A 24,204-nucleotide genomic window follows, 5' to 3' on the forward strand; every position below is an offset into this window, starting at 1 on the left:
AAACAGAGGTTCTGACAGATGAAACACTGTGACTGAGGTTACAAAGCTAGTTACTACCCAGTGATTTCCAGCCCCATCCTCTGTCCACTCTTCCAACAATGCTACTTTTCATGAAGACATATGCTGACAGTCAATTCCAACCACAAAGTTTTCACTTTCTTTCATCGTTTAAGGTATTAAAGGAAGTAAATACTTTCATTACTTTAAAAATTTGAGGCACCTAAAAAAAAGTCCATTATTAAATTTTGACTCCGAAGTATTCCAAACAAACAAAAAAGGGAAAACAAAATAAAAAATTCCAACTTCGTGAGGTCACAAGAATTGGCAATCCTGGAAAGTTACTTCTGTTTTCTAAAAAGTTACAGGTAACATAGGGCTCCTTTTAGGACTTAGCATATTCTCCGAGTGCTCATTTCCTGATTTGACTACTTTTATTTTTACATCTATTCCTTTGACTTGTTAATCTTATGTGAGACCTGAGTTGAATTAAAATATTGCTCCTCGCTTTGGTTGCAACCGTGTTACTGTAACCCATCTCCCCCAATTCCTTATTTTCTAAGCTAGAAATCAAAATACACATTTATAAAGCACTGAACACTCAGGGTGCTAACCGCTATTTTACACCTAAAAAAAAATCCTTGCTTTTCAAACATCAGTAAATATCGCTAACGGATTTTTCTTAGCAAGCCTCAGTTATAATAATTGCAATAAAATTAAGAGCTTTAAGAGTGTACCACTAAAGTTTAAAAGAAAAATTATCCAGGGAAGTCTTACCTTCAAGCTCGGAAGTAATCCGAAAGTTCTGGCTTTGCACGAAGTTACCTCCCTTAAAGCATTAGCGTTGACGATCTCAGCAACAGTAACAGATCTTGTCAGGACACCAAGTGATTTTTAGTCCCTCCCATCCAACGACTGCCGCCTAACAGAAGGAAGGACTGAATTCCGCACAAAGTTTTCTTCTCTGAGCTAAGCATCAGCGAAATTCGGCTTTCTGAGCGCGAAGAGACGGGGAGGGACCAAAAGGACCCCAGGGGATAAAAGGAAGAGAAAGTGACACATGACAAAGTTGGAGCAGAGACGAGCGCGCCTGGAAGGGGGCAGAGTTGAGGGTCCGGAGTTGGGGATTCATTCCGGACACTCGCGCGGCACCAGGGTTCACGCTGGCGACAAGTGGAAGACCCTCCCCTCACAGTTCGCTCCACCACTAGCCGCGCCCCGCGGAGCTTTGACCTCCAAACCTGGTCCGCTTGGCGATACCGCCTCTTGGGCTCCAGATTGACGCCTTTGGTTGGTTCCCAGAGGGATCCTTCAGCATGGCTCGTCCAATAGAGGGCTCTGCCGATGGCCCGGCCGCTCCGCTCCTCCCCCGCCCCTCCCCCGCCCCTCGCTGAGGGCCCGCCCCTGCCCCGCGCCCGGGAGCGGAGGAGAGTAAATACAACAGGAGCGCAAAATGGCGGAACCGCCGAGCCCAGTGCACGGCGCCGCCGCCGCCGCCGCCGCCGCCGTCTCGGAGAAAGAACCGTTTGGCAAATTGCAGCCCGCCTTCCGGGACCCACCGGGTCCTCTGTCGGCCAAGAAGGTCCGGACTGAGGAGAAGAAGGCGCCGCGGAGACTGAACGGAGAGGGGGGCAACGGCGGGAACAGCAGGCAGCTGCAGCCGCTGGCGGCACCTTCGCCTCAGAGCTATGGCAGCCCCGCGTCTTGGAGCCTTCCCGGTCTGTCTGCTGCCGCGTCCCCCTCCTCTGCTCGGAGCAGTTTCTCTTTTTCCGCTGGCTCCGCGGTCCCTTCCTCAGCCTCCGCTTCCTCGTCTCAGCCGGTGCCGCGCAAACTGCTGGTCCCTCCTCCGCTGCTGCGCGCTCAGCCTCACCATCTCTTGCTGCCCGCCGCCGCCTCCTCGGCCAACGCCAAGCCGCGCCGACCTAAGGAGAAGCGAGAGAAGGAAAGGAGGAGGCACGGCCTCGGCGGGGCAGGCGAGGCCGGCGGGGCCGCCCGGGAGGAAAACGGGGAGCTGAAGCCGCTGCCGCGAGGTGGGTGTCGACGCCGGGAGGGGGAGGGGAGGGCGCCGCGGGTCCCCGCCACCTCTTCGCGCCCGCGGGGCCCGGGCAGGGGGAGCGCGGGGGCCGCGGGCGCCAGCCCGGAGGGGGCGGGAGGCGTCCCGTTCTCAGCAGGCGACTTTGCAGTCCCCTTGGGGACAGGAAATGGAGCCTGTAATTTCGGTTGCGGCGAGGGGAATGGCCGAAACTTATTTTTTATGTTGTTTCTATCTCCCAGTTAATGCGCTGCAAGATTTGTGGAATTCGGTCTAGAGTGCCCGCCTAGGTGTGCTGGGCTGCGGAGGGAGGGGGGAGGGAATGGGATCGCGGAGGGTTTGGTCTTGTAAAAGGTGCTTGATTCATTATTAGACCGTTTAGACGTGATCACAGAATTCGTTATTTGAGACACAGACTCCAACGCCAGAAAATCCTGTCAAAAAGAGGGGTGTGGAGAGCTTTGGCGTCAGCTGGAAGCTACCAGAGGCCTGAGCTTTTCATCCCTATTAGGGAAATGAGGTAGTGTGCAGGGCCCGAAGTGTGTGCTGTCTCATAAGGTAGCCTCCCTGCACCCTCCGCACCGCTCAGGATTCTCAGGTGTTTTGAGTGGTCCTGTTTGGAATACCACCACCCTTCAGAAAGAAATTTCAGCCATATTCTTTTCTCCTGCAGCAAATGATAAAATCAGGAGCGTTGACGTGTTTTTTTTTTTGCCAGATCAAGTGACTGCAAAATGTTTTAGCATCAGAAAATGGCAAATTCATAAGGGTCCTTTTCAGACAGGGCTAGGCGATTTTCTTTTAAGATGTAGGCTAGCCGTATGATTTTCAGAAAGTATTTATTTGAAATAGATGGAGCTGCTTATTTGTTGATACACAGTTGATCTGACGGTGGTACAACATGGAGAGTGGTTGAAAATTAGGTATTTATGTGATCAAAAGCCTAAAGCACATAGTGACCTTTATTATAAATGTACATTGAGAATGTATTGTGAAAGTGTTTTTGAGGAAAAATGACATGTCAAGCAGTTTTAGTATTGCTGATCTAATTGTAGCTTAAATCATGAATAATTCTCTGTATGTTTGAATTAGAAATGGCTGTTCTCACAATTTTTTTAAAATGCTGCACAGGAGTATGTAGTAGCAGGGTTACTTCTTCCCTGCTGTTCTGCCTGTAGAAAACCTTGGACAACTAAGCATAGCCATCAGGTGCTCTGGCACAGGGTAAAGTTCTCTCAGTTTTGGAGAGTGTTGCTTCTAGGAAAGTGGTTTTGAGGATGGAACTTACACTACTTTTAGTCTGGAATTTTAGGTGGTTAGTATTTTAAAGCTATTTCGTTTTAATGCTTACCTTTAAAAGTAAAAAGTGCTTGAAAGTCTGTGCGCTTGCAGCTTGGTATTAGTCTCATTTTTGATGTGTGAACAGTGTATTCTTCTAAGTTCTTTGAATGAGGAAGTGAGTGTGGGGTATAACATTGTCAGGGTATTGGAATGGCTGAAAATAAATAAGCATTCTTTCCCAAGTCTAACTTAAAATATGGAGCATAAAAATGGCTCTTAATGTGAAATGGCTGTTAAAGAGAAATTTGTCCAGTTTTTTAAATTACATTTAGAATTCTTCTTTCGAAGGCTACAGATTATTTTATGAAGCCTTAATATGAGGAATGATAGCTTCTACATTAGGATGTGGAGAACATGTTTTTCCATGACCTCTATAGGGTTTTTTTCTTCGTAGTGACTAAATATGAACACTATTGTAAGATTTTCATTTTTTTTTTTTGAGAGAAATGCTGCTATTTTACTGAAGAAAATCTAAAAATCAAAGGATTTTTTTCAGTGTCTTAATGATTAATGGTGAAAATCTTAAGAAGTATTACCCTTCTAAAGTTCAGTTTTAACTAAATTGAAGTTCTGTTTTAATTAAGAAAATTCCTCAGCAACAGTGTTATTAAAACAAAATTATATACATTCAATAAAGTGTAATTATAAATATGAAAATTCTAATTTGTAATACAGTCCGTTTCTCTGGGCTTTATGTAAGAATCTTAGTGAGTGGTTGGGGCATCTGGCTGCTTCAGCCACGGGAGCGTGCAACTCTTTGATCTCGGGTCAGTGAGTTCGAGCCCCACCTTGGGCTTAGCCTTATCTTAAAAAAAAAAAATCTTAGTGGATATGTCTGTTTTTTTAGATATATAACTCTTTCTAATGTTGCTCTAAGTTGGATAGTTCATGGATAGCACAGAGGATAGTTCAGTGACCCCATTTATCCCATAGCTGGCTGATTGAACAAGCTGAATCAGAACAGGAAGTGAGCTATAAAGACACCTAAGCAAAGAAAATAGATCCTTCCCTCAAAAGGCAAACAGACATCCAAAAAATCTAGCTCCCAACTCCATTAACCAGTTGAGTTCCTGTATGCTAGTAGGTTTTTTTTTTTAAGTCTTTAGTGAGAACTGCTAAATTTTTACATTGGCTACCATCTTAACAGGAATTACTTGTATTAAATGAAACTGTGTATGAAAAGGCTTGGCAAGCCATTTAGTAAATGTTATTTGAGTCAGAAATATGATGATTTGTTTAACCTTATAACAATTAAAAAGTGGATCAGTCCAGATAGAGTAAGAATCATTGACAGATTTGAAAGTTAAGAGTGATAAAACAACAGAATCACAAAAGCGTAGCAGTCTAAGCCCATTTAGCATAAGGGTTGGTGCCTTACACACCAAAAACCTGTGAGGTCATCTAGTCATAGTGCGGTAGCTGACTTCCATGATAGCCTGAGTCATCATGTAAAAGTTAAATTTATTTCTTATAAAAAGAAAATGTGCAAAATGTTTTAGATATTTAAAACTAGAAAATAACCAGATTTAGTGGTGAGAGGTAATCTACTAAAGAGTTCACAGCCCATTTTCCTATAAGATTGAATAAATTTTTGAATTGGTAAATGTGGAAGGTAAGAGTGGACATGTACTGAAGGTATCCAACATTTAGAATTATGTTATAGCAAACAGAACAAACATATTATTGGATAACAGAGTGCCTTAACAATTGCACTAACTAATAAAACTTGTATAGCTCTTCTCATTTTTGTTAGTGTTTTTGCTTTGCATTTATTAACTTATTTTTTTCCTTAGAATGATCCTGTTAAGTATCCCAAGATAAAACCAGAGCATTTCACAGAATGTTTGCCTTGAAAGTATAGTTACAGAATTTAACTAATGAAAATAGAGGCTTTTTTAAAGAATTGAATAATAATTATTTTGTTTCTATTTTAATTCCAGTTAGCATACAGTGTTATATTCATTTCAGGTGTACGATACAGTGATTCAACAATTCCATACATCACCAGGTGCTCATCACAAGTGCATTCCTTAATCCCCATCACCTATTTAACCCATTCCCCCACCCACTAGGTGCCATTGGTTTGTTCTCTGTAGTTAAAGAGTCTGTTAGAAGTGAATAATTTAAGGTATGTAAATGTCAGTGATTTAAAGGGATAGGTGTTGGAAGATTTTTCAAACTAGACTTTTTCCTATCTTTCTAATGTTAATTCCACAATTTTAGGTTAAATTCATATTCAGAGGTTTCATCATTATGACCAAGTATTTGTCACTGCTGAAATAGTTTACTATGATTTCATTTTCTTGTGTAACCTTTGTTTTTCATACCTAGTTTTTTCATTTGCTTAGTTTGGTCTGGCAAAGTCTTTCTGTACCCTCCAGCGGCTCCATAAAATGCTTCTCGGTACAATTTTCCACATGGTCAAATCTGTCAGATAAACTTATCAGTTCCATTTGTTCCTGTAGTCATCTCTTCTGTAGCTGTCTTTCTTCCTGCTTTAGTCTGGATTGTTTTCTCTTTAGGCCTGCTGCAAAGCTGTCATCTGGGACTTCCCTTAGCTGACATTCTGAGAATTTCCTTCACTTTCGCTGAGTCCCTTTTCTCTGGACCCTGTGCCGTCCTTTGGTTTATTCCTTCATTTTGGTTTCCTCTACTATTACTGTGAAAGTGTGCACTGGAAATTTTTTTTTTTTTTTAATTTATTTTTACCCTCATGCTAGACTGTTTGGCTGTTGAGAGATTTCTATATTGGAAATCATTTTCCCTCAAAAGTTTGGAGGTGTTCCCATTATTGCCTGGCTTCCAATGTTCTTGTTGAGAAATTTGATCTCCAAAAAAATTGTCTTTTTTCCACAATCTGGGAGATCTCAACCCTTTTATTGAATTTTTAAATTTTAGCTCTCTTTTAAAAAAACAATGTTTCATGAGCTCTTGCTCTTAGTTCCTGTATTGTAGCATCTTGTTCTTTTTTCATGGGTGCAGCATCTTCTGTTACCTCTTCAAGGATATTAATTATAGTTTCTTCGTTTCTTGCATTGTTTTTGGTTCCTCTAAAACTTTTTTTTGGTCGTTGATTTTGGTCTTGTTGGAGGCTTTCTTCAGATTTGTGTGATCCTTAGCAGTTCCTTCATATTCAAGGAATGTTCAAAGCTGATTGAAAGCTCACTGGGCATGCATGAGCATGGCTTAGTGACTAATAAACTCCCATGTTTTACCTTTTTTTTTTTAAGATTTTATTTTTAAGTAATCTCTATACCCGACATGGGGCTCGAACTTACAACCCCGAGATCAAGAGTCGCGTGTTGTACCGACTGAGCCAGCTGGGTGCCCCTCCCATATTTTACCTTTACTTCTTTTCTCTGGGTAGTGGGTAAGAGGGTTTTCAGTTTCTTCAGATAAAGGTCCTTCATTTCTCTGTCTGTCTGTGTAACTGGAATAATGGAGAGGAGGGGATTGGCAGAGGTAATGAGTTTAGATGGCGGGGCTGTAGTGCTTGGTGGAGGAAGAAAGCTGTAAGTTTCACCGTTCAGTTTCTAAATTTTCACTTAGTCTCCCTTCTTTCACACCCACATTTCACTTCTCCCTTTTAATGTGTGGGATGCACCTGAGTTTGGAGCCATTCTGATTCAGTTTTGCTGGAGATCCTACCTCATTCCTGTGGTGGGGGCAGTGAACGGAGGAGGGGGTGAGTGAGCATAATAGAAGGTTAGTGTAAGGCCCAAACAATCCTATTTACTTTGCAGTACCCCTAGAAAGGCTTAGAAATTGGAGATGGTAAAAGATGCAAGAGGGCAGAATCAACCCCCACCCCTCCCATATACACACTTACACATACTCACTCTCTCTCTCTCTCTATGTGTGTGTGTGTTGCAGCATGTGTCAGAATTTCCTTTTTAAGGCTGAATAATGTTCCATTACATGTTTATACCACATTTGTTTGTACATTCATCCCTTGATAACATGTGGGTTCTTCTACCTTTTGGCTATTATGAATAATGCTACTATGAACATGGATGAACAGATATCTGTTTGAGTCCCTGCTTTCAGTTCTTTTGGATATATGCCCTGAAGTAGAACTGCTGGATTATGTGGTAATCTTAATTTAAGGAACTGCCATACTGTTTTCCATAACTGTTTTCAATAGGAGTTGCACCATTTTACATTCCCACCAGCTGTGCCCAAGGTTTGGGTTAACTATTTAGTATCAGAAAAGTAAATCTAAGTAAGGAGACAAAAAACTCCCAGTAACATTTATTTGGAGCAGATACTTGTGAAGTCAGTGTGCGGTCAGCCATGATAGCTTAGGAAATAAAATTTGGGGATTTGGTGGGAGAAAGAAAAGGCATCTGCTGAGTGCTTGTCATATGCCATGGTATTATCTCAATATTTTTAGATTAAAACACTGAGTTTTTCTTAGCTCGCTCAGAGTTGCATTGCTAATGTGTAAAGAATTTGGATCAACCCCATCTCTGCAAGAGTGTGAGCCTAACTACAGAATGCCACAGTTAACTTAATTTTTTCCCTTTAGACTGTGATAAACAGGAAGGAGAAAGTGAAGATGAACTTTAAAACTTTTTCCAAGTTATTTCTTTTTTCTGTAACTTTTTATTATAAAAAATTTTAAGCACACAGAAAAGCTGAAAGAATAGATTTTCCTCCTAGATGCAACAACTGTTAATATTTTATCTTATATGTGCAATGAATCACTTGAAAGTAAATCATTTGAAAGTAAACTGTAGACATCATGATACTTCATTCTTAAATATTTCAGCCTTCATCTTCTAAAAGTAGATAATTACAATAACTTTAAAATATTTAAGAAGGGGCGCCTAGGTAGCTCAGTCGTAAAGTGTCTGCCTTCGGCTTGGGTCATGATCCCAGGGATCTGGGATCGAGCCCCACATCGGGCTCCCTGCTCCGCGGGAAGCCTGCTTCTCCCTCTCCCACTACCCCTGCTTGTGTTCCCTCTCTCACTGTGTCTCTCTCTGCCAAATAAATAAAATCTTTAAAAAAATTTAAAAAATAAAACATTTAAAATAATCATATAGCCAATGCATTTTTAGTCTTCCAATAACCCCCATGTTTCCCATTGTATCCCAAACAACACTAAGTATTTATTTTTATAATGCCATTTCTTGAGTGATATTTTCTTTTTTTTCTTTTTATGTCTTGTTTATTTTATTTTTTTAAAGATCTTATTTATTTATTTGACAGAGAGAGAGACAGCGAGAGAGGGACACAAGTAGGGGGAGTGGGAGAGGGAGAAGCAGGCTTCCCGCTGAGCAGGGAGTCCGATGCGGGACTCAATCCCAGGACGCTGAGATTATGACCTGAGCCGAAGGCAGTCACTTAACCAACTGAGCCACCCAGGCGTCCCTCTCTGTTTACTTTAATCTGGAACTGTTCCACTTACTGTTTTCTTCATATGACATTGACTTTTTGAAGATACTAGTTTAATATACCTGTTACCTTGTAGATTTTTTTATATTCATGATTTCTAAACATATATAGTGATATATATTTTTAAAGATTTTATTTATTTTAAAGATTTTACTTATTTATTTTGACAGAGAGAGACACAGCGAGAGAGAGAGCACAAGAAGGGGGAGTGGGAGAGGGAGAAGCAGGCTTCCCGCTGAGCAGGGAGCCCGACATGGGGCTCGATCCCAGGGCCCCCGGGACCATGACCTGAGCTGAATGCAGACACTTAACGACTGAGCCACCCAAGTGCCCCGATTTTGTTTATTTTTTATTTTATTTCTTTTAAAGATTTTATTTATCTGCGAGAGAGAGAGAGCCTGAGAGAGCGAGCGCGAGCAGGGGGAAGGGCAGAGGGAGAGGGAGAGAGAGAAGCAGACTCCTTGCTGAGCAGGAAGCCCAACAATGGGGCTGGATCCCCGGACCCTGAGATCATGACCTGAGCCTGAGGCAGCCTCTTAAAGACTGAGCCACCCAGCTGCCACTAAAGATTTTAAGTAATCTCTACATCCATGTTGTGGTATTTAGCTTGATTCTTTGTATTTATTACAAACTGGAAGTTAGGTATCAAGATCAAGGCTGATTAATCCAGATTAAATAGTTTTGGTAAGAATATTTCATAGGTGTGCTTCATATTACATCCCATCAGGAGGCGTATAATATTAAGATTGTGCCATTAGTAAATTGGTTGAGGTGACCATTATCCCCATTATACTAGTTCATTTTTCTATTTGCATTTAGTTTGTAATCGGTGTGTCGATGATTTATGAATATCCAATTTCCCAGCAATTTTTTACTTAATGGCTTCAGTATCAATTAATGATTTTTGCCTGTGTCACCCATTCTGTTAGGACTTAAAAAATGATGCCAAACTATTTCTAAATAAAAAAGGAATTCGATTTGGGAATGGGGAATTCAAAATAATTTGCTACTCTTGTATTTAGATTAAAATTTGGCAGTCTATTTTGATTTTGGGTACCAAAGTAAATAAGTAATAAGACTAGAATCTTATGGTAAACAGTTTTCTTAAATTCTAAATTCATCATAGTTTGAATTTTGGAAAGCTACTTGCAGAATGCTTTTCGTTAAAGATTGAGTGTAGTCAGTTACAATTGATGATCTGTTATAATATTGGTAACATGGGCCAAAAATAAGAAGTCCTACCAGTTTTTTTTAATGTAGTAAATATGAATTAGTATAGTGTGTTAAATACTATATATATTTCAAAATTATAATTTCTATTACATAATGTTCTCTGTGGACTAATATAAATTAACTGTATACCTATATGAATTCCTATATTAAATAGATTATATCAATTCCTTCAGAGCAGGCATCATTTTAGTCATCATTTTATGATCTTTGCCTTATACTCAATAAGTGATTTGAAGAAAACAATACTTTTCATTAAGAAATTAATTTTATCTGTTCTCTTTGCATTACAAACTTAAGTGGCTACTCTTGTTAGTTTTTTGGTTTTTTTTTTTAAGATTTTATTTATTTATTTGAGAGAGAGAGAATGAGAGAGAGCACATGAGAGGGGTTAGGGTCAGAGGGAGAAGCAGACTCCCTGCCGAGCAGGGAGCCCGATGTGGGACTCGATCCTGGGATTCCAGGATCGTGACCTCAGCCAAAGGCAGTCGCTTAACCAACTGAGCCACCCGGGCACCCTCTTGTTAGTTTTTTTATAGAAAGGGTATACATTTTCTTTAGATATTATTTAATTCAGAACCGTTTTCAGTGGTTTGACATGTGGAACAATATTCTGGAAAGCCAGTGTCCTGGGGCATTCATTTTCTGGCTGAATCACTGATGAACTTTATACCTTAAGGGAGTATATAGTCACCATTTTTCACTTTTCTCCTTTGAGGATGATGAAAATATCACGATTAGTAAATTCTGTCAGGCTTTTTTGAGTTGGACCAAAAGCTGATGCAGTGAGTACTTGGGTGCAATTTGAACTAGAATATAAGCTTCTTGAGGACAGAAACAATAATAACAACAACAATAATAATAATTAACACATAGAACTGTACTTGGCACTTTATATGTATTTTTATTTAATTTTCACAACTTCTTTAAAGTTTAGTTAGATATTAGCCTTTTATAAGTGCTGAATGGAAGCTCAGAAAATTTAAGTAACTTGCCCAAGGATATTAAATAAGTATACAATCTAAATTTTAGATCATTATGTAGTTTGACTTAAGAGCTCCAGCTCTATAAACTATTGTGCAAACTGTGTTAATGTTTTTAAATCTCCTTTATCCAGAATTGTACCTTACATTGTGAGCTAGTTTGCTAAATAAATGAACCAGAGTTTGAAGGAAAAGTGGGACTTAGGAAAATGGAGATGATGGAACAGGCTTGTTAGGGGAAATGGTGTGAGCAAGACCATAGAGACCGGAGTGTGCATGCCATGTTCAGTGGTCTGTGAATAGAACCATTCAGCTGGGATTGGTGATTTTGTACAAAGTTGGGAAATAGCACCTCATGTCAGTTGAAAGTTTGCCACAATATGTTTTCTATTTGCCAGGATAGGGAGTTAAGACTTCGTACTGTGGGCAACAGCAAGGCACAGTTTGTTTGTTTTTAATAGAGTGATAATTTATTCAAATTGGTATTTAAGGAATACTAATTTGTTAGCATTGTATAGGATGAATTGGCTGAGAGAAAAAATAGAGACAGGGATATTGGAGACTAATTTTAGTGGTAAAATGAGGTACTCCTGGACATGGAAAGGAAAAGATTTTGAGAGGGAATGTATGATCAGCCTTCATGATTATCAAATATGTAGCAAGAGAGGAGGATTTATATATTTAATTTTATGGTTTCAGATGGAGGAAGTAAGCATATCATTGAAAAAATGTTGGTGGGCCTGCAGGAGAACTAGTTGGAAAAGATGGATATGAGTTTGAGATATAGGCAAGTGCCTTATATTAGAGTTCTCTTATCAGATGCCGCTCAAATTAATGGTGAGTCAATATGTAAAGTTTTAAAATGTTGTTCTATGTATAGGAGATTCTGTTAGTGTGTGTATGCTTCAGTATTGCATATGTGGAGGGGACCCTTGTAAAAGTCTTGTGGTGGCAGACAACAATGATTGCTTTTTGTGTGAGGAGGAAATAATCTCAGATCCTCTCTTAGTTCTTAGGTAGCCAGCTGTTAACAGCCTTTAAAACGGTCTCAAAAAAATCAAGATTACGCATGATTCCTTAACTTTTACTCTGGTCTAACAATTTAACAGTTTACCTTCCATTTGTCCTCCCTTTCCTGGCCTCCCTCATCATTGGCCTTATCTCTGCTGCTACTATTTCAGCATTTAGTTTAGTTTGGGACCCTTTTACAGTACTCTTCTCTCTGGCTTTGCTAATCACCCTGTTGGTTTTCTACTGTCTATTGTTAGCACTCCCCAAATCTTAGCTTAGTTTGGAGTTTTAGATCCATCTTTGACATAGTCACTATTAGATGTTCCACAGAACTGTAAAATTAATATGTTCAAAACTCAGCCTTCCTTACTCAAATTTGTCCTGCTGTGTGTGTTCCTTATCTCAGTGCCATCTTGTATCTGGTGGCTCAAGCTTGAAAACTGGATTCTACACTTTACCTTCATCCAACCTGTAGCCAAATCTTGTTAGTTCTAATCACCATCTTTTATATCTGTCTCCTTTCACTGTCCTTTCTACTAGTCTTAGTTCAAGTTACCATTATCTCTAGCCTAGATTATTGTATAACTGCCTCCTTATTGGGCTCCCTACTTCAAATCTGTGATGTTTCAATTCATTTTTCATGCTACAGCCTAAGTGATGGCTAGAGATCTGAACACATTTGGTTATGTCACTTTTCTGTTTATGAGATGATGTTCAAATTCCTAAAAATGTCCTACAAGGCTCTTGTTTAGCTCTTTAACTTCTCCTCAGTGCTTCTTGCTGCCTAGAACTTTGTCTACGCGTTATCCCTCGTTCCACAGTTCTACTACACCTAGCTAATGTCTACTCATCTTTTAGGACTCCACTTGAAAGGGAGGCCTTTATTATTCCCTAGACTAGGTTAGGTCCCCTTGTTGTCTCTTCCCATGTCACCTTGCACTTCTTCCTTCCTGACTTTCTTCACTTCATTTTAATCACTTATTTAGTTATCTTCTTCACTAGACACACAGCCTGTGAAATCTGGGGGCTGTGGTTATCTTGTTTCAGGTCAGGGTACCTCTGGGTAGTCAGTAACTGTTTGGGAAATTAACGAGTTGTACTGCATTTCAGCCCTTTCTGCCTGCTGAGAAGAGATATCTAGTTGTTATTCAGGAAAATTTTGGCAGGTATTTCAAAGTAAGAACAGTAGAAAAGTGATAATGGGATGAGAAGTTGATCAACAGCTCACAGACAGTGGTTAAATTGTCAAGTGAGCACAAGAGGCAGATATTAATGGTATGAGAACTAGAAAGGAAAGTCACTGTGTGGATAATACTAATTGTATTATGTTTGACTCGAGTTTCCGAATTGCCATTTTGTACACTCTAATCTCAAAAAAATAAAGCTTATCACTACATTATACGAAGAGGAAATTTTTTTATTTTTATTTTTTTTTAAAGATTTTATTTATTTGACAGAGAGAGAGACAGCAAGAGAGGGAACACAAGCAGGGGAGTGGGAGAGGGAGAAGCGGGCTTCCCGCTGAGCAGAGAGCCTGATGCAGGGCTTCATCCCAGGATCCTGGAATCATGACCTGAGCCAAAGGCAGACACTTAACGACTGACCCACCCGGGTGCCCTGGAAATTTTGTTTTTAATCTGCATGTATTTCAAAACCCGTAAGGGCATTATAAATGGAAATCCTATTTGTAATTTATTTAGACATAAAATTAGATAGGAATTAAGATTAATTTTGTTCCAGCAATCAGATAGTTTTTAATACCATTTTAACACCATTTATGGAATAGGTCATTCTTTGCACTCAGATGTGGAATGCCAGTTTATATCCTATACTAAAATCACGTGTGCTTGGATCTATTTTTATTTTTCTAAATCTTTAAAAAAGATTTTATTTATTTATAGATTTTTTTATTTTTAAGTAATCTCTGCACCCAGTGTGGGGCTGGAAATCACAACCCCGAGATCAAGAGTCCCATGCTCTACAGATTGAGTGCCAGGTGCCCCCTCAGGTCTATTTTTAGATTCCCAATTCTTTACATTTATCAGTTCATTTCTACTCAAGTAACACTCTCATTTTACTGTATCTTTAGATTTTAATATCTATAGGGCAAGGCCCCCCTGCTTCCATACTCTTTTTCAGAATTTTCTTGGCTTTTTAAAATACCAGGCTTGGGGCACCTGGGTGGCTCAGTTGGTTAAGCGACTGCCTTCGGCTCAGGTCATGATCCTGGAGTCCCGGGATCGAGTCCCGCATCGGGCTCCCTGCTCGGCAGGGAGTCTGCTTCTCCCTCTGACCCTTTTCCCTCTCATGCTCTCTGTCTCTCATTCTCTCTCTCAAATAAATAAATAAAATCTTAAAAAAAATAAATAAATAAAATAAAATACCAGGCTTATTGAGGCATAATTTACATAAGATAAAATTTACCCCTTTAAGGTATATAGGTCTCTGAGTTCTAATAAGTGTACATTGTAGCCACCAGCACAGTCATGATATTTTCTGTCACCTCAAAATGTTCCCTTTGCCACTCATTGCTCATACTTCCAGTCCCGGGTGTGATTTTTCTTTTGTTCCAATAGTTTTGCCTTTTCCAGAATGTCATATAAGTTGAATCTTACACTGTCTTTTTTATGTTTGGCTTCTTTCACTTAGCGTATTGCTTTTGAGATTCATCAGTGTTGCATTAATCACTTTATTCCTTTTATTTCTGAGTAGTAGTTCATTGCATAGAGATACCACAGTTTGTTTTTTCATTTTCCAGTTGGTGGACATTTGGATTGTTTCTGGTTTTTGATGGTTATGAATAAGCCCACTATAGTCATTCATTGATGAATCTTGTGGTGGACATAAGCTTTCATTCTCTTGAGCAAATATCTAGAAGTGGAATCACTGGGTTGTATGGTTAAATTTATGCTTAACTTCATAAGAAACTTCCATACTTTTCTCAAGTGGCTGTACTTTCTTCATTCCCACCAGCCCTTGATATTGTTATAGTCTACTAAATCTTAGTCATCCTAGTGGATATGTAGTAGTATTTCATTATGGTTTTAATTTGCAGTTCCCTAATGACTTCTGATGTTCAGCATCATTTTATGTGCTTATTTTCCATCCCTGTCTCTTCTTTGGTGAAGTGTCTGTTCAGATTATGTGTTGTTTTTATTTTCAAATTGTAATCATTCTTTACATATTCTGTGTACAGGTTCTTTATCAGATATGTATTTCACAAATGTATTCTCCCATTCTGTGGCTTTGCATTCCCTTAATATTATCCTTCACACTTCTTCAGAGCAGAAAAATTTGATTTTGGTGAAGTCTACTTCATAATTTATTTCTTTTATGGTTTGTGGTTTTTGTGTCTTAACCAAGAGAGCTTTGCCTAACCCAGGGTCACACACGTTTTCTCTTACATTTTCTTTTTGATACTTTATAGTTTTAGGTTTTACCTTTAGGGCTGTAGTGCATTTTGAAAATTTTTGTATTTGAGGTTTGGATCAAAGTTCCCTTACTTTTATTTTTCCTTATTGATTAAGTGGGAAATTATTTTGTGAAGTCCACTCTCTCCCCCCTCCCCCGACTCCAGTCACCTAGGGGTTTTCATTAAATTTATTGATTAAAGTAGGGGCAGATTGTAATTACAGAATTTTCTTTATACTTACAAGCTACATGTATGTCTTTACCTACTCTTATATTCTTTTATATCTCCATAAAGTCTATTGATATTTAATACAGATTATGAGTTTTCTTCTGGTATTTTGTTCATTTTGGGGAGTTTTTTCCAGATTGTTACTGGTATATAAGAAAGCTTTTGTTGTTTCTACATATACTTGATAATTGGGTATGTTAAGTGTGTAGTATTGAAAGGTTATCAATTCTTCATAATCAGGAACAGGTTTTTGTTTTGTTTTTGTTTTAAGTAGGCTCTGTGCCCAATGTGGGGCTTGAACTAATGACCCTGAGATTGAGGGTCACATGCTCTACTGACTGAGCCAACCAGGGGCCCTAAGGAACAGATTGAATCACAATAAGGTACTTTGTAATATTCAGGAAATGATTTCTTTGTGGTTCTTCAAACATTGTGTTTGTCTTTGAAATCTGAGATCTCTGTTAGCAGAGTATAACTATTCAACTTGACAAACACTTTTAGTGCTTAGGTGTCCTGGTAGGTTTTAGTAAAAATGACAAAATCAATATAAAGCTTCTGCCTTCAAGTACCTTAAGCAATCTAGCAGTATACCAGAAAAAGTAATTATAATATTTAATGCTCTAAGTTAAATACCCCAAGACAGATGGACAGTAGTGTTGATACTAGTGGAAATGGGAGTAGGCAGATATTAAGAAAGGGAGAAGGAATGCAGGAGGGAGGAGGGGATGCTTGAGAGAACCTTTGAAGGACAGTGTGGTAGGTTATCAGTAAAGAAATGAAGGAATTGGGACGCCTGGGTGGCTCAGTCAGTTAAGTGTCTGCCTTTGGCTTAGGTCATCCGGCTCCTTGCTCAGTGGGGAGCCTGCTTCGCCCTCTGCCACTCCCCCTGCTTGTGCACACTTTCTGTGTGTGTGTGTGTTTGTGTGTGTGTGTCAAGTAAAGAAGTAAAATCTTTTTTAAAAAAAATGAAGGAATTCTAGGTAGAGAGCATTATTTGAAGTGTAACATTCATCGAACTAGATAGGAAAACAACGATGCAGTGCCATAAAAGCTTAAGGAAGAAAATAATTCCGAGATGTTTGATTATAGTTCTGACATTATATATTGCTAAGCATCTTTATTCTAGCCCTTCACTTTTTTTTTTTTAAAGATTTTATTTATTTATTTGACAGAGAGAGAGAGAGCACAAGCAGGGGGCGTGGGAGAGAGAAAAAAGCAGGCTCCTGCTGAGCAGGGAGCCTAATGTGGGGCTCAGTCCCAGGATCCAGGGCTCATGACCTGAGCCGAAGGTAGATGCTTAACCAGCTGAGCCACCCAGGCACCCCTCTAGCCCTTCACTTTTGATTTTTAAATATCAGCGTGTTTTATAAGACAAATTCTGTTTTAACATTGACCTGAAGTCAGTGCAAGTTTTATACATACGTAACTTATACCAAACAACTTCTTCATTGACTCTAAGACTTTGTGAAGGATATATTATCTTTTGCTGTGTAACAGACTTAAAATTTGGTGGCGTAAAATACAACCATTTTATTATATTTAGTGATTTTATGGGTCAGGAATTCCAGCAGAATTGACTAGGTGATTCTGCTTCATGTGGGGTTGATTGGGGTTGCTCAGTGGTGGTCAGTTGGTGGCTGGTCTTGTTTACTAGGTCCCAAGATGGCTTTACTCACTTGGATGTTTTCTCATCCCTCTGATAACTAGATGCTAAGCCGAGCCCCTCTCTCTCTGTGTTATCTTGGGTCCTTTCCACGTGATCTCATCAGGATAGTTGGATTTCTTAGATGGCAGCTCAGGACTCCAAGAGACCTGAGTGGAAACAGCGAGGCTTCTTATAACCTAGCTTTAGAAGTCTGAATCATTTCCTCCCTGTACATATAGTAGGGCATTAATATTTATAATGTATTACAAATTTTAATATATTAAAATGATTTAAATAAATTAAAATAAAAATTTGTAATGCATTACATAATATAATAGGTATATTTTGTAAAATTTCCCTTAGAGTACATTCTAAATTGAAAATAGATAAAGCACCTATAGGAGCATTATTTAATGATATTAACTAAATACATAACTTTTTATTTATTTTTATTTTTATTTTTTTTAAAGATTTTATTTATTTATTTGAGAGAGAGAGAGAGAATGAGAGAGAGCACATGAGAGGGGGGAGGGTCAGAGGGAGAAGCAGACTCCCCGCTGAGCAGGGAGCCCGATGCGGGACTCGATCCAGGGATTCCAGGATCATGACCTGAGCCGAAGGCAGTCGCTTAACCAACTGAGCCACCCAGGCGCCCAATACATAACTTTTTAAAATTTAGAACTTTAATTGGTTGCATGAAAAACATAAAGGGTATATAATAAGAGCAGTGGTTCCCATATATGCTGTTATCATTAACTACAAACTATATGACTTACTGTTTGCATTATAGAGCATAATTGTAATTAAATAATGTAATTGTATAATGTTGACTTCAGAGGTCTAGAATGCCCCAGTTCATGTGTGAATCACATTTTATATGACAGCTATAGTATAAAGTTCAGTGACTAGAATGATTTAAGTCTGTGATCTAGATACCAAGTAGAGTGCCTCAGTACTTTTATATCTTGCCTTTACAGTATTTTGAGAGGAGGAAAGCTATTTGTACTTCTGTTTTGGAGGCAGATCTTTCGTGGTCGGTCAGTGAAGTAAGCCTGACCTGAAATTTTTTATTAGGGTAGGAGAGGGAGCCCAGACCACTATTTCATGTTATATCTGGCTTGGCTTTCATGTAGGTATATATATATTTATTTTTTGTTTTCCTTTTAGTGATTCTGTGTTTTTGGGACGACTGTTACTATACTGTTTGTCACTCTATGTGTGTTACTAGATGCCTTCTTAATACAATTCTGCTATTTATATTTAATAAAATGCTAGCTACCTTTGTTAAGTGCCTGTGATATATACTGGGCATAGTGTTGGAAATAATGCATATGTTGCTTTTAATCCTCATAAAAATCTAAAAGATAAGTGCTACTGTCTTTGACAGGTGAGAATGCTGAGGCACAACATAGTTAATAAGTAATTTGTTTTGTGCCAGTTGGTGGCAGGAGCAGCTGGAAATTAAGTATGTCTGATTACAAAGCCTGAGTTATTTCCAACGTATTATAGTATGTTTAGAATTTCTTAATACACAGCCGTCTTAAACTACATCATTTTCAACATTCTCTTCCTTGTTTTTTTTGGTCTCAGTATTTAGAGCAAACTGCCTATTCCTGAATAGTAAGAGAGATAAGTATTGTACAATTTGAACTTCCTCATAATATCTTCAGGCAGAAACATTTTTTGCATTACTGTACAAAACATAGGACGTTTTTGCTTTATGAGTCATTATACTAAATTTTTCCCCTTCTTAAAAAAAGCAGAAACGTAGAATCATAAAATACTAGCAAAGAAAGGTTCATCAGAGATAGCATAAGCCCCTGATTTTACAAGTACAAGCAACAGAAGCTCCATAACACTCCTTCAGTTCAGCAGTTCGCAAGTCCTTATGTTCTAAGTTACTGGAACTGCACACATCTTTCATATCTCAGGGTTCTTAACACAGCAATTTTTACAGTTAAGTCCATAAGGACCTTTCACCCTTTAACAGTTGCCCTCAGTATAGATGAGCAGACAACCCTAGAGGAGGAGTCAGGTATTTTAAATACCGTCTGCCTCATGCCTGTCAGATCTCAGCCATCCCTTAATTAGAAGAAAGGGTTTTTCTTCTTTGCCTTCCAACTTTCTGGAACCCATTTCTATGTCATTCCTTCCCCTATTATATAACTATCTACTGGAGAAGATTTGGTGCAGAAGAGCTAGAAGTAGTGCTCCTTGTATGTGCCAGTTATAAGTTAGGAACTATCCCTTATTAGCTAAATACAATGAAACATTTGTGGTCCAAAGAATTCTCATTATGTTTTTTTTTTTTTCCCCTAAAGTGTGGTATAAGAGCTTTTAACTGGAAATTTGGGGACTTGGTTAGGACTTTTCCTACTTCTGCCACTTAGTCTCTGTCCCTGAGAAAATCTTAAATGCTCTGGGCCTTGACGAGGAGAGTAGGTAAAATCTTTAATTTGTTTCTATGAAAAAACTAATTTTATTGAAACTTCTCTGGCAGCTGCCCCACTTCAACACTATCTTATTGATTGTTGTCATACCTCTGCTATTTTTTATTGTTTATTTCTAGAGTCTTATAAGAGCATTTACTTTCTTAAATTACGTCACAATTTCTCTAATTTGTCCTCTGCTTCTTATATGATTCAACAAACGTTTACTGCCTGCTATATGCTTGGCACTGTGTAGGGGAATGCAGAGAGGAAAGCTGTTTATATTTCTTGACTTCAGGAATTTATAATTTAATTGGAAAGATTATTAGCTGCAATGTAAGAGACACTTTGTATTATTACGCATCTTGTTTCTTTTTCTGAATGTTGCTTTTTTCTTTTTATCTTCTGTGACTGCTGACCCTTCAGATGATTATCAGTAATTTGCTTTTATATACATTAACTCTTTTCTTCTTTTGCCCCACGGAAACTTCATTGATTTTGAGCATCTTATGTGCAAAACACTATTCTAGATTCTATAGAAGAAGACAAAGATGTGTTAGATACAAAAACTGCTGAAGAATTCTTAATCTCAGGAAACAAACAGGGTGGGAGGGATGGGGTGGCTTGGGTGATGGACACTGGGGAGGGGATGTGCTATGGTGAGCGCTGTGAATTGTGTAAGACTGATGAATCACAGACCTGAACCTGTGAAACAAATAATACATTATATATTAAAAAAAAAAGAAGATAGTAAGAAGGGAAAAATGAAGGGGGGTGGAAATCAGAGGGGGAGACGAACCATGAAATACTATAGACTCTGAGAAGCAAACTGAGGGTTCTAGAGTGGAGGGGAGTGGGGGATGGGTTAGCCCGGTGATGGGTATTAAGGAGGGCACATACTGCATGGAGCACTGGGTGTTATACACAAACAATGAATCATGGAACATTACATCAAAAACTAATGATGATTAACATAACATAAAATTAAAAAAAAAAAGACAAACCAAAAAACTGCAGAAGAGTTTATATTCAGCAGGGCAGATAGAACAGGTACACAAAGAAGCAGAATTCAAATCATAAGAGAGGGAGAAGGAGGCAGTGGGGTCATTTCTAGTTGTAGGGATCAGGGAGTCCTTAATGAAAAGCTGAATTTCAGCTGGATCTTGCAGGATGTGTAGGATTCTGGTCGGCAAGAGTAGGGATGGGCAAAGGCATTCTAAGTGAATGGAGTAAGACTCAAGTAGTAATGAATTAAACAATCTGGAATCTTGTGTACATATACATATGGTTGAATAGTAGAAGAAATGATTAAAGTATGAGTCTTCACTATACAGATTCTTGAATGGCATACTGTGGGAAGTTTCTTTTTTTACATAGGGTGGATTTGTTCACTTGTTTAAAGTAGAGGAGAGTGACATGATAAACTATATTTTCAAGGAATATTTTTTTGTCACTGCTGAGTGGATTGGTGGAGAGGAGAGAAATTTTAAGTAGGAAGATCACTTCTTTCAAAAGATAATTAATCAGTTATGGTAATAGCTGTGGAAAGGGAAAGGAAGATGGACGTATTTCAGTAGACTGAACTAAACAAGTGATTTAATGTTAGGGGAAAAACTAAAGAGGGAGGTGTAAAGGTTTTAAGAATTTTGAATTTGGATGTCAGGGGCTGTTGTGCCATTAACCTAAACAGGGAATTAAAAGGAGAGCTTGAACCTTATTTATATAAGAAAGATGATAATTTTGGTGTTAAATATTTTTCTTTTTTTTTTTTAAGATTTTATTTATGTATTTGACAGAGAGAGAGAGAGACACTGAGAGAGGGAACACAAGCAGGGGGAGTGGGAGAGGGAGAAGCAGGCCTCCTGCTGAGCAGGGAGCCCGACGCAGGGCTCGACCCCAGGACCACAACCCCAGGACCACGACCCGAGCCGAAGGCAGACGCCCAACGACTGAGCCAACCAGGCGCCCCAAATATTTCTTTTCTTTTTAAAATTTTTAAAAATTTTTTTATTTTTTTAAGAATCTCTCTACCCAGTATGGGGCTTGAACTCACAGCCTCAAGATCAAGAGTTGCGGGCTCTGCTGACTGAGCCAGCCAGGTGCCCCAGGATGTTAAATATCTCTTACGGAGATGACGTGGTGAAGCTTGGCCAAGAGGTTGGGTTGAGAGATTAGTTTGGGGATTCATTTGCCTAATGGTTACAGTTTAAATCCTAGGAATGCATTTTTAGACAAGTATAGAGAAAGGAGGTACACCTAAGATAAAATCCTAAGGAGAATGTGCAGGTTTTGATGGTAGGATCATGAGTTATGGAGTCGTCACGATAGTGGAGTTCCACTGACTTTAGGGAGAAGTTTTGAGTAAGAGGCTAGTAATATCTCTTGCAGTGAGGACCAATAAAAAAAAAAGGCTGATAAGTGAAATATGTCAATCAGAGAAAGACAATTATCGTATGATATCACTCATATGTGGAGTTTAAGAAACAAAACAAAGCATCATAGGGGAAGAGAGGAAAAAATAAGATGAAACCAGAGAGGGAGACAAACCATATGAGACTCAATCATAGGAAACAAACTTAGGGTAGCTGGAGGGGAGGTGGATAGGGGAATGGGGTGATTGGGTGATGGACATTAAGGAGGGCATGTGATGTAATGAGCACTGGGTATTATAATAAGACTGATGAATCACTGAACTCTACTTCTGAAACCAATAATACATTATATGTTGGTTAATTGAGTTAAATAAAAAAACGGAAAACTAGCCTTAAAGCAAGTCTCTTTAAAAACAAGTGTTCCAAACACTACTTCTATGTCATATATAGAATGGCTCAGTGATTTGTTGATGAGATTTTCAATAAATATTTCTGTACAAGCAAAATAAAATCTTTTTTTTTTTTTAAGATTTTATTTATTTGAGAGAGAGAGAGAAACCGCATGAGAGGGGATAGGGTCAGAGGGAGAAGCAGGCTCCCTGCTGAGCCGGGAGCCTGATGTGGGACTCGATCCCAGGACTCTGGGATCATGACCTGAGCCGAAGGCAGTCGCTTAACCAACTGAGCCACGCAGGCTCCCAAGAAAATTAAAATCTTTAAAAAAAGACTGAGAAGGCATCACTCCTTTTTACTATATCTTTTATCTTTTCCTTTCCATTTTTGTAATGTTACTTTCCCTCTTCCTCCCCACTTCAATTCTGTATTATTTCTCATTTTCTCCTGTTTCCTGCTTGTTTTCAGATCTATTTCTAGCTATACTTCTGTCTGGGGAGGGTGATCAGGAAGATCAGTGTTGTTGTTCAGACTAACTGATTTCATAGACTGCATTATTACAGTGTGAATCATGGCACATACCCAAAGCAGGCAAAACTGATAGCATGAAGCCTATTTGAGGTTTGTTCTACAAGAATATATTGTGGCTGAAAGCTTTAGCAGGAAATTCTACCAACACTTCTTAAGAAGTAAGTGTGGATTTTTAGGACACTTCTTTTTTATTTTTATTTTTTTATGTAAGTTCTATGCCCAGCGTGGGGCTTGAACTCATGACCCTGAAATCAAGAGTTGCTCTGCTGACTGAGCCAGCCAGGCCCCCCGTGACACTTCTTAAAAAAAATTTTTTTTTAAATGAACTTATATAAAGATCCTTTTTTATTATTATTATTTTTTTATTTTTTATTTTTTTAAGATTTTATTTATTTGAGAGAGAGAATGAGAGACAGAGAGCACGAGAGAAAGGAGGGTCAGAGGGAGAAGCAGACTCCTTGCTGAGCAGGGAGCCCGATGTGGGACTCGATCCTGGGACTCCAGGATCATGACCTGAGCCGAAGGCAGTCGCTTAACCAACTGAGCCACCCAGGCGCCCCTAAAGATCCTTTTTTAAACAAAAATCTTTGGTTTAATGAGTCATGGTATAGTATGGGATTTCTGTCTTTTCCTTAAAATCTATTAAATGTAACAAATAGTGCATGTATATATACATATTCAGAATACATATATAATTGTATCGTATTTTCTCCTTTCATTCTTCTTTTTGTTAACTATAGCGTGAACTTGACATAACGTATATAAAGTGAGGTAGAAATGCACTTGAACAATTGTAATGAAGGGAGGACTTTGTAAAAAGGAAGAGTATTTTCATGTATGTGTGTATTAGGTTATATATTCATTGTTTTATTTTGAAGTGCTTTTTTCTTATTTCTTCTGATAGATCTTAAGTGATTCTAAATCTTTAAAAAAAGTACTTGTCTGAACATAATTATCAGTTTTTCTTTCAGGAAAGAGATGTAGGCTAACAATTACATAAGTAATAAATATGAATCCCTTTCTGTTGTAGAAATTATAATTAATAATAATAATAAATATAAGTTTAGAAGTAAAGGAAATAAAAATCAAGAGTTCCTTTTATTCCTTCTACAGGAGTAAACCCTGTTAGGTGTTTTGTGTTCTTCCTTCCAGACTTTTTCCTATGCATTTACATATATACATAAATACATGTACACACAG

At 38.6% G+C, this 24,204-nt stretch overlaps 1 protein-coding gene across 1 annotated transcript in view; it reads left to right on the forward strand.

The window, feature by feature from the left end:
• Positions 1 to 1,450: 1,450 nt before the first annotated feature.
• Positions 1,451 to 24,204, forward strand: part of RSBN1L (round spermatid basic protein 1 like) — a 65,776-nt gene continuing 43,022 nt past the window's right edge. Inside the window, exon 1 of the mRNA XM_035020435.1 lies at positions 1,451 to 2,027. Within this exon, the coding sequence (XP_034876326.1) occupies positions 1,451 to 2,027 (577 nt within the window). The remainder of the gene's footprint in view (positions 2,028 to 24,204) is intronic.

The sequence above is a fragment of the Mirounga leonina genome, unplaced genomic scaffold, assembly GCF_011800145.1.
Source record: "Mirounga leonina isolate KUSES-001 unplaced genomic scaffold, KU_Mleo_1.0 Mir_174, whole genome shotgun sequence".
NCBI classification, from domain to species: Eukaryota; Metazoa; Chordata; class Mammalia; order Carnivora; family Phocidae; genus Mirounga; species Mirounga leonina.